The following is a 13847-nucleotide window of genomic DNA, read 5'->3' as shown; positions in this document are numbered from 1 at the left end:
CACTTAATGTCCTATTCCAAGTGAAGGAACAAGATGGGAAGAAATCAATTAAGGTACAGGTTAATGAGGATTCAGGCACTGGTAGTGTCTCTGGTCACCTGGGCAAGCTGGACACAAGTGCTAGAGGTGAGCTAGGAGTGAAGGAGGCAGCTTTATCACAGAGCATCCCAAACTGAAAGACACCCTGAAGGATCACCAAGCCCAGGTTTTATTGCTCAGCAGTTTAAAGGACACTGGATCACAGGTGCTCCAACTCTGATGCCATCCCAGCTCTAAATCTTTGTGAAAACCCAGAGAGGTCACAAGTAACAAGCCTTGTGTGGGTGGTCCTGGGTTGGACACACAATGAACCCTTGTAGGCTTACAAACCTGATTTTACCAGGTTGCCTGCATTTGTTCTTTCCCTGCCCATTTACTCAGCAAGTGCATCAGAGTTTTGCCCAGCCAATGCATCACCCCTGAGTGTTCAAGCAGTGTGCAGATGTGGTGCTTCAGGATTTTAGTGGTCACGGTAGGTTGCACTTGATGCTCCTAAAGGCCTTTCCCAACCTTATGGATTCTATGATTCTATAATCAGTGAGACCACCTGCAGGGTCCTTAGGGGCTGGGGTGCTGGGGTGAACAGCCCTGGTGGGAGACAGAGCAGCTCGGGAGCAAGGCACGACCACGAGCAGCGAGACCAGCAGATGGTGCTGCCTCATCTCTCCAGGACCGAGAACACAAACTCCCTTCACCTGCTCCTTTTCCCTGCGCAAAAGCCACACCTAAACCAGACATCTACTGCCCTGTCACGGCACCCAGTGAAGATTTTATCTCCCGTTACTTCCATGCAAACAGGAATCAGCTGTGCAGGCAGAGGAGTCCCTTCTATCGACAGGGTTTATTTTGCTCAGGGAACCTAGCAAACTCTGGCAAAGGAAATCTTTATTGGTCAGACCAGGAGAGTTTATCAGTATCATTAGCTCACCAGCATTTTGCTCTTCTAACTAGGGAGAGTTTAATTCTCAAAAGCATGCTTAATCAGCACCACTTACAAGTGATTGTGGTTGAGCAGAGGTGGCAGCGGCCAGCGTCCTGCAGCACGCACACACGGGGATGGGAATGGCAGCAGCAGCAGCTCTTGCTCATGAGGGCACTGCATGCCTCCAACAAAAGGCACTGGACTGATGGTTGGTAGCTTCATAAGCTTCTTTCTCACAGTGAATCACCTCAGGTGCTCACTGCAGCACCGAGGCTGAATTCCCTTCATTAGATCAGAGAACAGTTTAAGGGAGTTGATGGAGAAAACCCCAGGCACTGAGTGCTCTGCTGCTTCAGTGCCACATCAGCTCAGACAACTGAACAATATATATGAAGGATCTCTTCTTGTTTCTCCTGCACTAAATCTCTGCCTTTTAAAGCTGTATTTACCTAGTGAAATGCCATGCCATGGGACTAGAAGAATTCCAGAGGCAGATAATGAACACCCAAGGAACTTAAAGGAGCACCAGAGAACTGCCTAGGTTTTGGATTGTGCTGCTTTTCGCGGGTGTCACACAGCCAGCTCATGCTCTTCCTCTGTGTTTTGGTAAGTTTCTAGTGAGTGGGACTGCTTGTCTTGCTACCATGCCAGATGCTAGCAAGGGACTCCTCTAAACAAACATCACACAGAATCACTATGGTTGCAAAAGACCTTTAAGATCATGAAGTCCAGCTAACTCTACCAGGGCCACTACTGCACCATATCCAGATGGCTTTTAAATCCACCCAGGGATGGTGATTCAACCACTTCCCTGGGCAGCCTGTTTCAGTCTTTTGAGAACCCTTTTGCTATCGAAGTTTCTCCTAATGTCTAACCTAAACCTCCCCTGTGTATTTTGGTGCCCTGTAAGTTGTGACTTGTGAGAAGAGACCAACATCCACCTCTCTACAGCCTCTTTTCAGGTAGCTGTAGAGAGGGATAAAGTCTCCCCCCAGCTCCCTCAGCTGCTTGTTCTCAAGACCCTTCACCAGCTTTGTTGCCCTTCTCTAGACCCATTCCAGCACCTGTCTCTCTTACACTGTGGTGCCCCAAACATGTATAATCCTGCCTGTGCTAAGGCAGACACTTGGACTGGGTCAAATGAAACGTGCCCTAGAACTGTTACTACCAGCAGAGTTTTGTAAGGGAGGCAAGATAACTGGCGTGCATGTAGGTACTTCTACTGCAGGCACCTCAGCTGTGGAGGAAGGGACCCCAGCCTGGCAGTTTGAACTCCTGTGACATGCAGCAGACAATGAATGCCTACACATAGGCTCACACATGCTCACACACTACAGCCCAGACTCACTGAGCAAGGAAATCCCCAAGTCCCTGTGTGGGTGGGAGTGGGGAAGTGATCAGAGGAACAAAATCCCCAAGTGGAACAATTACAGTGCAGCAGTGTAAGGGTCAGGTCACAGCATCAGCAGCAATGGATGCCTGGAAAGTATTTAGGAGAAAGATGTCATTGGGAAGTATCTTGTTCCTCTTGGCCCTGACTCAGGCAAGATTGCTTCAGACCCTGTGATTGTCAGGAAGTCTGGTGGGGCAAATGCTGCAAACCCATGTAAATGGACAGTGCTGGTGGGACACTCAGCAGAGGGGCTTGAGGTCTTTCAAAGATGTCACTAGCAGGAATTTGAGAAGGGGGGAGTGTGAGAAGAAAGGGTGCATGGCTGCAGTGTGCATTTTGCAGAGTGGAGACCTGTGGGACTGGGTGTGCCATTACTCATCCCCCCGCACTTGCACTGCAGCTCTGACTAACAGCAGGACTCTGTTCAGCTCTGCCATTCCTAGCCCTCCTCCTCCCTCTCCAGGGACTCTGTAGTGGTTCCATGTCTTCCCTGCTGCATCTCACCCTCATTACTCAAGTACCAAAGTCACTCTACCCTGGCCTCATCTCAGTATTTTCCTTTGATAATTACAATTTCTGAGCATGCAGCCATAGAGCATCTCTATGGAGGAGAGCTCACAACTGGTCCGTGTAAGGAACTGGCTCACCATTGTGCTTCAGTTCTGAATAGCCCCACAGCATGAGCTGAGAGGGGAGAGGACACTCCTCACCATGAGCTGTGGCACAAAACAACAGCCACCCTTCAGCACATCGGTCTGTCTGTTTCCAAAGAGATTGAATACTGCTGGGACAGCTAACTACTTCCTTCAGTAATTAGCAAGAGCCAGCTTGGCTGGTCTGTATCTGAGGTGAGATGTGGAGAGGCACAAAGACAAGAAAGGAAAATTCTCACAAACCATCCCATCTGTCCCAACTCCAAGTGAACCCTCAACAAGGTGCCACAAAACAGCAAGCACACCTCAGGAGCATCCCAGAGCAACAGGAAAACAAAGGTACACTCAGAAATGACCATCCCCTTAGGAAGTAATCTCTGGCACTCAGGAACATGCAGAATTTTGTAACACACTACAGAAACCCCCTCTGAGGTTGGTGTTCCTCTTGCACTACACTAAGAACAAACCCCAGCAGATGTCAGTGGAGCTACGCTGGAGCAAGGCTGGGGGACAGAAATAGCTCCACAGTTTCAAGACCCTTCAAGATGGGAAAGGCTGCAGCCCAGAGGTATCCATACTCAGGGACCTTATTATGCCTTCAGAGTGGAAAGAAAAGGCAGAGGGGTGAAGAAGCCTTGCACACAGAGTTACAGGCAGTGCTGGCATGAGTGTGACAGGGAAGGTGCTGCCCAGTGACAATGTCAGGGCTGTCCCATGTGTGACATCAGCCGGTGGCTAAGCAGGGAACACAGGGGCAAGAAAGGACCCTGCAAGTGCCTGGGAACAAGAGTTCCCCCATGCTGAGGGCTGCCAGTGCCCTGTCACCCAGCTCCAGGCACTGGCTGAGTGGTGCAGAGCATAACCACCATGCTGCACCCTTCTGACAGCAGCAGCAATGTGAGCACACAGCCACCCCACTGCCCATTGCTTCACAAACAGCCACGTGAGTGATTCTCCCTTGGCCACTGCACAGGGCCAAGGAGATGGCTGAATTCAGCCTCCCCTTTTATTTTTCACCCTTGTCCCACCTGCTTACCCTTCACCCCATCACAGCTGTGCCAAGATGAAGGCCCAGGGAGCAGCAGACACCAGTTTGACAGCTCGAGCAGAGGGCAGCCAAGACAATACATCTAAATTTATGGATGCAGAGGAAGCATAGGGCTTTCCCAAACACCAGCTCACATTGACTCCCTGCAACAGTCCCACCTGCTACTGGGAAGCAGAGTGGAGCTTGTCCAGATCCACTCCAAATGCAGAACCAAAACTCAAACACAAGAAAGCTGAAGCAAAAAGCTGCTGGAGCAGCTCAAGGTTTTCACCTCCATGGCTGCAGGCTCCCGTGAAGGGACAGAGAGGAGAAAAGCTGCCAGATAATGAATATGTAGAACTTGTCTTAAACTAGATGCCTAATTGCAGGTCATTCCTAGATGTCCACTGTAAAGTGCTTGGACTACACAGTGCAGTGCTGACCTGCAGCACTGCCCACACTCCTCCTGTGCAGAGTGCCAGCCAGGACACAGGCTGTACCCCCAGGCAGACTGAACGATCTGGTCCACGAAGACCAGGCAGCTGCCAGCACCTTGCAGGAAAGCATCCTTGTCCCCACTGCAGCAGTGGAGACCCTGTGGATGTGGTTTTACACCAACAAGCTAAACCAGGTCAGTGCACAGCCCCATTTCTCTGTTCCTTTTGCCTGCTTAGCCTGGACTTGCAGACCACAGAGAGCTTAAACCAGAGGTGATGCATGCTGCAATGGTGATGGCCAGTGAACAAGAGAAACAGAGCAAGAAAAGCAGACCAAATGTTACAATCCCCAAAAGGACAGAAGGTACAGGCCACATCTTTAGGTCCCTGCACCACTAAGGGTCATTTACACCCAGGAGTCCACACTGTTGTGACCTGGCTTGTTTAGCAGTCAGTGTGTGATTGAGACACAAGCCTAGAAGCCAGGCCTTAAACAGTTACATGTAGTTGTGCCAAGGGAAAATGCAGGAGCCTCTGCTGCTGCAGGCACAGCAGGTTGCCTAATAATGGTAACTGGTAGAGAACTGAGACCATCCCCACATCTATCCTCAGGCTGGGTAAATCCCCACAGGGAAAGCATGCCTGGCAGGACATAGCCTGCTTTGCTCTGCAGCAGGGTACGTCCAGAGCTCCCTTCCTATTGTGCTCCCCACTCCTCTTAGTTTCCTGTGATAATTACTGATGCATTTTCCACGCCAGCTGAAACAACAGAGTAAGATACTGTACCATTTTAATCTGCTGAAATTAGTTAATGCTGAGCCAAAAGTGAGCTTTGCCTGCTTCTCACAGCACAGGGCAACGTGCCTGCTCAGCAGGCCACGTCTGCACAGGAGTGATGTCTAACTTGGTCAAGGGTTTGAGGCCGCTCAGATGTGTGGCGCTGCAGTCAGCTCCTTCCCAGCCTCAGCTGAGGTCTGGGAGCAGTATTCCTCCAGGCTGAAACACTGCCTCCCAAAGTGCCCTGGAAAGCTGATTGGAAAGGTTATCTGCTAGGCTAAGGAGAAAAGGTGGGTCATGAGATACTTTGAGGCTCATCAGAAGTCACACATCCAACAACAAAGTGGAATCATTGCTCTAGCAGCTGGGAAAAGAGAAGTTCTGCAAAAGTGAGGACCCCCTGTGTGCTGCCTCTAGAGGACTACTTGAGATGTGGAGGGACTGTGGAAATAGAAGAGGGTGGGTGATTTTAATGTGGATAGTGATTTGGGGTTTCCCTTCCTGAAGTGCCTTGAAAAAGTTTCATTTGCAGGGTGTAGGTGTTCAGGGTTTTAGAAATTCCATCTGCTTAGAGCATCCTGAACTGGATACAGATAAATCTGAACCAGTCATTGGTGGTTCTTTGGTGTCACAGCAAGTCCAGTTTTAAAGGACTGTTAAAGATGCCCAGGGCCAGGAGACAGTAGACTTGTGCTCCTGTGCACTATTCTTTCTGCCTTGCCCATGTGTGTGAAAGGCTTTTGAATGACATGATCAAACACAGTGAATTACAGAACGTGGTAGAGATGTCTTAGTTTTTCTGCAGCTCTGACAAACATTGCAGGACAGCTTCTGCTGTTTCACAGCATCACAGAAACATTCAGGTTGGAAAAGACCCTCGGGATCATCAAGCCCAACCAAGGTTCACCCCTAAACCACAACCCCAAGCACCACAGCCAAACAACCTTTAAACACATCCAGGACTGGTGACTCAATCACCTGCTTGGGCAGCCCCTTCCAGTGCCTGGCCTCTCTTGCTGTGAAAAGACTCTTCCTAATCTCCAGTCTAAACCTACCCTGGTTTCAGTACTGAGTAAGTAACCTACACCTGAAGCACTCTCGTTTGACATGGAGGATAGCATGCTGATTGACCAGGAGCACAACCTTTGAATAGAAAACATCAGGTTGGAAGAGATGCCTGCAGAGCATCCTGCCCTGAGCCTGCTCAAAGCAGTTAGCTCCAACAGAATTTAGATTGCTTTAGGGCCTCCTCAAAGGATGAAAGTGCCAAAGCTTTTCTGCACAAATTGTCCTCGTGTTCTACCATCCTCACAGTGAGTAACACTTCTGTTGTGTCTGATCAGATAACTGAACAATGCTTGTGGGGGGCTGAAGTTCCCCCCCCAGCATTAACAAGAACAGACCCCCACAATGATAGCAAAGGCTTTCTGCTGCAGCTCTGCAAGCTGTGACAAATTCCACTCACAGGTTGATGCATCTGATCCCACTTCTGCTTAACCCAGGCACAAACTGCTGCTGATTTGTGGGTTACTCAGTGCACAGCTTTGAAGGCTGTGCTGGAATTACACAAAGACAGGGAGGCATGTGCTCACAGAGCCCTAGTCAGGACCATAGAATGGTTTGGGTTGGAGGGCCCTTTAAAGATCAGCTACTCTAGTTCCCCTGCAGTAAGCAAAGATATCTTCAACCAGAGTAGTTTGCCCAGAGCCCTGTCCAACCTGACCTAGAGTACTTCTAGGGATGGGGCATCTACCACCTCACTGGACAACCTGTGCCAGTGTTTCACCACCCTCATTGTGAGAAATGTCTTCCCAAGACCTAGTCTAACTCTCCCCTTGTCCTGTTGGAACATGCCTTGATAAAAACTGTCCCCATCTTTCTTATAGCCCCCCTTTAAATGCCGAGAGGCCACAATAAGGAGTCCTCAGAGCCTTCTTTTCTCCCCCAGGCTGAACAACCTCAATTCTCTCAGTCTCACCTCACAGGACAGGTGCTCCAGCCCTCTGATAATCTTTTTTGTCTAGACTCATGCCTTCTTGTGCTGAGGACTCCAGAGCTGGACACAGTTGTCACCAGGGTGGAGCAGAGGGGGAGAATCGCCTCCCTCAAGCTGCTGCTCTTGCTTCTTTTGAAGCAGCCCAGGAAACAGCTGGCTTTCTGGGCTGCAAGTGCACACTGTTGGCTCTTCATCCACCAGTACCACTAAGTCTTTCTCCACAGGGCTGCTCTCTATCACATCCTCCCCCAGCCTCTATTGACAATGGGGATTGCCCTGGCCCAGGTACAGGACCCTGCACTTGGCCTTGTTGAACTTCATGAAGTTCCCATGGGCCTGCTTCTCCAGCTTGTCCTGGTCCTTTTGGATGACATCCCATCCCTCTGGCATGTCAGCCACACTGCTCAGCTTGGTGCTGCTGCAAACTTGCAGAGGGTTCACTTGATTCCATTGTCTATGCCACTGATGAAGAAATTCAACACCATTGCTCCTGTGTGGACCCCTGAGGGCCACCACTTGCCACCAAAATGTCAGAGTCAGATCTATGTTTGAAATCACCTTTTACTCAAATGGGGGTGGGTGATGTTCAGAGGTCCCTCCCAAACTAACCTCTTCAGTGATTGTACACATTTTCTTGCAGGAAGTAGGAAGCCAGAGATGCCTTTCTGAGTGGTTCACAAGCCTTGACACCTCTGTAAGACCTTCAGTTGTCTGACTTTATCACTGTGCACAATTAAGTGGAGCAAAGTTACAGCAGGCAGAGAAAGAGCAGGATCTAAAGCTTTCTCAGGTCCCTCCAATTTCACATGCCTGCTTCACCGCCTGCCCTGGTACTTTACTGGGAAAAGGAAGAAGTGACAATCAATTTTCTCCCCTAGAGCTGAAACTGAAGCTGTTGCCCCTTGCATGAACTCAGACAGAGCTGGGAAAGGACTGATGTCATCACCCCCATAGAGGAAGGAGAAGCACTCCCTTAATGGGGAGCTCCTATGGGGTGAGCACTTCGAGCCAGCTCCTGCTAGCTCCCAGGCTAATGGCTTTCAGAATAAGAGCAATCACCTCATCCCAGCTTGTGGTACCTGGCAGGCGTCCCACTCCGCGTCACCAGGCTGGCTCCAACTGGAAGGAGTCTGAGTCACTTTAATTCTGAGGGGTTAGCATGGATTTGGCAATACAGTAATTTGTATGACAAAAACACCCCAAAGGCAGGCATTAATATTTTAGACTGCTTTCAGTTCATGCAGGCCCCGAGGCAGCAAGAGTGAGGCCCAAGGGAGATTAAGTGGAGTAATTTATCCTTTCTTCCCACATCCGTGTGTGTAGGCACATGGCGTTCAGGGGCTCACTAACCCATGGACAATGAGTTTTCATCAGTGGCTCAGGCCTGACCTAACTTGCACTGCTTGTGCCTCAGATGTGTTTTTAAATCAATACACTTGAAACAACACTGGCTCAGGAGCTGGGATAATTCAGGCTTGAGGAGGCTGCCTGGTTGGAGTAAAACAAACTGGGGTTCCTTAGACAGGACCGTGTGATCCTCATCGAGCATTTGAAAGTCAATTTGCATTGAACTCTCTCCCACTTTTACATAGTAGGTGAAGCATGAAACACCAGCATGTTAGAAAAGAGAAAGCCTGAGGCAAACCAAAAGAACAGGAGAGTGTAAGTGAGAAAATGGCACTTTCTACCTCTCTCATGTCATCTGGGATAGAGAGGGGTGGTAAATCGGACTGCTCATCCCAGCTTCAACTCCATTAATGCCTGACACGACTCTAAGACAGAGTTAACTGAATAGATGCAAGTTCCATCAGCTTCCCAAAGGTCTCCAAAACTCATTGCTGACTATGACCCTGGCTTGAAATCCCTTTTTCTTTTTAACAGTTACATAAAAGAGCCTGAAATGGTGACTTGCTTCCCTTGCCTCATCCCTTGCCTGTGCAAAAGATCAGCAGGATTTCTTTCCTTGTCTACGACTGTGAAACCAGTGCTAGCTAGATGCTTGATCTGAGAATGTAAGGGAGTTCAGTGAGAGGTAAAAGCCTGTTGTTTTCACAGGTGGAACTTTGCAGTTTGCAGAGGACTTGACATCTCCCATGCACTGTGAGAGACATCTAACTGGGGGGAAAGCATACAAGGTCCATTTTATGGTAATGCTGTTTTACAGCTTCCTCCTAGATGTGGTTTGCCTCTCCAGGGAAGTAATTTCCAGGAACCATCTGAGGCATTCAACTAGGCCAAAAAGACACTGTAAAATAGTCTCCTGCCTCCCACTCAGCCTCTTGAAATTTGCTTTAATATCCTCTCTCTCTTCTCTCTGTCTTAGAAACCATTGCAATTCACCAAGAAACCTTTCTGATCCACTCAACTTTCCTTGAGAAAAACCCCAGGCCCACACATCACCTGGCCTCTTCTCCTTTCAACTGATGAGTCTTCTTCCACCTGCAGAGAGAGCAACTTATCTGAAATAAACTTTCACATCACTGGCTTCTTAGCATAGGCTTCACCTCTCCACCTCCAGAATACTTTGAGTTCCTCCATTCAAAACTGTATCTCATATTCCAGTGTTCCTCTCTCCACTGAAAGCTTCTGTAGGTGGCAAGGACCCCTAATGAGTCTTCTTGTACAGGAGAATCTATCTCACCTCTGAAACACCTTCAGCCCCTCTGCTTTTAAAGCCTTCTGCCTTTGAGCAGGACAGTGCAGCCTGTCACACCAACCATATTCCCACAAGCTGTGTCATGGCACATATGACCAAGCTCTTTACACACACTGCCTAATACTGCTGGAATGGCAGCTGATGCAGAAATAGTGCTGGATAGTTTGCTCCCCAAAGAGCCAGCACTGTGTGAAAAATGTGACTGGCATTTCTCTCAGTCTCTTCTGAGTGAGGATAATCCCAACCAACTGCCAATGATTAAATCAACAAACCTTGGAAGATTCTGCATGTTGCAAGCAGGACTAGACAAAAGAAGGAAAGATGAAGAGACTCACAGGAGAATAACTGGTTATTTATAATCACTTGGGAAGATCCTGCCCCTCTTGACTGGCCAAACAGCCCTTCCAATGCTTTATAGCAGAGTCATCATAAGACCAGGATGCTACCAGGATGCAGCTTGCTTCCCTCTGCTCATTTGAGCAGTTCTGCTGACTGCTGAGCCTCACAGGGCCTGGGAGACGTGCTGGTAAACAACTCCAGCTTTGCTGCTGTCACTTCTCTGTGGCACTGGAAGAGTTACATTAACCACTCTAGGGGAGAGCATATCTGTTCTCAGACTAGAGTGGAGTTAGCATCCATGGAGAAGAAAGAAGCAGTTTAGCTTTTCATTTGTGCATGCAGTAAGGATAACAACAGAGGGACATTTTCAGGATCAGCTAATGTCCACCTGGCTCCTGGAAACAGAGAGTCTTGCACAACTGCTGAGATGTCATGATTGTTTTAGCTACATTACAGAGAATGAATGGAACTCTCCAGATTATCTCAATAATCTAAAGCATATGATGAATTTTCTGCCTTGAACAGCATTTCTGTCGTGAACAGCTAAATGCCTACAAACAATGGAGACTGAGTTTTCAGTTTCGATGGCTGTGCTTTTGTTTACATTTTAAAGTGCTCCTGTGTAAACTCCACAATTCATCAGGCCTCTGAGTATTGTACAATAATAACCTCCTGATCTTAATCATCTTTCCTCGTGCCAAGGTGAGGGTGAAGCTTGCCTTTGGGCAGCAGTGCTCACCTTGAATATCGTCATTGAAGGTGCAGTAGCTGTGGCGGTACTTGTGGAGCAGCCGGAAAGCGTTGGCATTGGCGAAGTCTTCAAACTGGATCAGGCAATTCATGCCGTACCTGCAGACAAACACACCTGCACATCAGAAGGGGTGCAAGCCTGCCCACAACACTGGATGTTACGTACATCTTTCACCAGGACAATGTAGCTAGAATTCTAGCACATGTCCTAAGAGAAATGCACCAGAGTAACAGCTGAGAGGAGCACAGGGACCCTTCCCAGGGTCCATACACTCAGACCCATGATCTCTTGACCTCCCTTCCAACCTCTGATACACTGTCCTGCTGTGAACTGTGGAGTATCTAAAGAATAAATTGTATTCACAATTCAAGGGACTCAAGGAATATGTGCATTTATCTGTAGAATAGAGTAGAATAGAGTAGAGTAGAGTAGAATAGATTAGAATAGCATAGAATAGAATAGAATGAAATAGAATTAACCAGGTTGGAACAGACCTTCAAGATCATCGAGTCCAACCTATCACCCAACACCATCTAATCAACTAAACCATGGCACCAAGTGTCTCATCCAGGCTCTTCCTAAACACCTTCAGTGATGGTGACTCCACCACCTCCCTGGGCAGCACATCCCAATGGCCAATCTCTCTTGCTGGGAAGAACTTCTTCCTAACCTCCAGCCTAAAACCTCCCCTGGAACAGCTTGAGACTGTGTCCTCTTGTTCTGGTGCTGGTTGCCTGGGAGAAGAGACCAACCTCCACCTGGCTACAACCTCCCATCAAGTAGCTGTAGAGAGCAAGAAGGTCTCCCCTGAGCCTCCTCTTCTGCAGGCTAAGCAACCCCAGCTCCCTCAGCCTCTCCTCACAGGGCTGTGCTCCAAACCCCTCTCTCTCCCCATCTCTCTCTCTACCTATCTTCATCTTTGGACTGTCGGTGTATGAAATTTTCAGTGGTGTATTTACTAAGGAGCTTCTCAAAGTGAAGGAGATGCTCTTTGCATTGAGTATTTCAGCTGTCATGGTGCAATACAGAATATCTGGCTGCCAAGGAAGCATCCATTACAGAGACATCTCCAAGTGCTCATTTCAACTGTAGAGATGAGAAAAGTGCTTGTATGATCCCAGGGACCGAGTGCTTTAAGGTGTGATTTCAGCTAGAGCATTTTTGTGCTTCAGAAATACTCCTCTCTGCTGAGTTGCTTTGCAGGAAACCACCACACAGTGTCAGCTAGAGACCCCTAGAGCCAAATGTCAGGAAATAATTGCAAGCTTTATATAATGACCCACTAACATCAGGGCAAGTGTGTCGTTTCTAACAACCAGGCAATAGTCAGACTGCTCTGTATCTGTACACCTTCAGCACTTGGTATAACTCTAGGCTGCCCTGAAGCTTTGTGATTAATATCTAAAAAGGCTGTAAGTAATCTTTTCTCTCACATAGATGTGATAGGGAGGTGGGAGAAGCTCAGGGGATGAATAATTCAGCTATTAGCAGCCACTGGGCTGCAGGCAGCTGAAAAGGTTCTAAATAGGCGCTCTGTGTGAGAGACCTGAGCCTCTTCTGGGACTGTAAGCAATGCAGAGGCAGCATCACCTTACATACCTCCTATTCAGATTTTCTTCTTTTGCCACTGAAATTTGAGGTTGGGGCATCCCTGCTTTGCACTAGAAACTGATACAGAACAAAACTTGCTCCATTTGAGAAGCGTGGCTCCTGTCCTGCAAAGCTCTTTGCTTGGCACTCACACTGTGGGCAGTCAGGCCCTGAGGTTTTTATTATCATTATTTTCCATTTCCAGAATGTCTGTCAGCAAAGAGACAATGAGAACCCCATGCATGGTGCTCCTTTATGTGTCCATCATGAGAAACTCTCACTTCATAAACCCTCTGCTCTCAAAAAGCCAGGAGGGTTGGTGCTTACACTTGATTCACCTTCTCTGCGCTTGCTGGTCGAGAAGCATCACGATGGGGACAGACATCTCAGCAGGGCCTGTTGCTACAGTACAAGGGACTGTGATTTTAAACTGAGAGGGGAGATTCAAACTATATAGAAAGAAGAATTTGTGTACAGTGAGGGTAGTGAAACACTGGAACAGATTGCCAGAGATGCCCCATCCCTGAAGGTATTCCAGGTCAGGCTGGATGGGGCTCTGAGCAGTTAAAGGTGACACTCCTCACTGCAGGGGCCTAGGACCAGATGGTCTTTAAAGATCCCTTTCACCCCCAAACAGTCCATAATTCTGTGAATGATTTCAGAGATCTGTATAACTCTCTTAAACACAAAAAGCTCAGCTTGAACTCAGTGCCTCACTCCAGTTAAGTCTCCCGACATCCTATGCTTAAGATTTGAAAACATTTCAATGAACAGTTAGATGAGTGGAGTCTTTTTTGACTCAGGGACACAGAACCTGTGGAAACATTCTCATGGGGTCTGCAATGCAGTGTCATCTCCAGAGAGAAGGGCCACTGCTCCTGTCACCAAAGAGCAGAGAAATGGGGCATGTCCACCTTGCTCCCCACTCTGCAGTGGCTAGTGAGCCCTCTCTGGGTAGGCAGATGTAGGTAGCATGACTGCTCATATTGGCAGCAACGTCTTGTCTTGCTTCTTGTGCTGAGAGGAGTAATAAAAGAGCCCTGTGCCATATCCCTGTTGTAGCTGCACCACTGTTCTCACCCTGGGTATGGAGCTTTAAGCATGGATTTTCCAGGGGACCAAAGGCTTTGAAACTCATCAGGAGCTAGATGCTCCAGGTGGCAAAATTCCAGCTTGCCTTACTTCAAGGGGAAAGAAGCCCTAGACAACGGCCTGGACAGCTGCTCCCAATGGTTCTGTGACTTTCCTGCACCCTGTATGACAGGCC

At 48.4% G+C, this 13847-nt stretch overlaps 1 protein-coding gene across 1 annotated transcript in view; it reads right to left on the bottom strand.

The window, feature by feature from the left end:
* ME3 (malic enzyme 3) overlaps positions 1-13847 on the bottom strand; it is a 130326-nt gene that overhangs the window by 6076 nt on the left and 110403 nt on the right. The window contains exon 7 of the mRNA XM_054164774.1: positions 10979-11088. Within this exon, the coding sequence (XP_054020749.1) occupies positions 10979-11088 (110 nt within the window). The remainder of the gene's footprint in view (positions 1-10978; positions 11089-13847) is intronic.

The sequence above is a fragment of the Dryobates pubescens genome, chromosome 10 (assembly GCF_014839835.1).
Source record: "Dryobates pubescens isolate bDryPub1 chromosome 10, bDryPub1.pri, whole genome shotgun sequence".
NCBI lineage: Eukaryota > Metazoa > Chordata > Aves > Piciformes > Picidae > Dryobates > Dryobates pubescens.
Note: the sequence above shows the minus strand (reverse complement) of the source record. Positions and strands in the feature narration are given on the sequence as shown.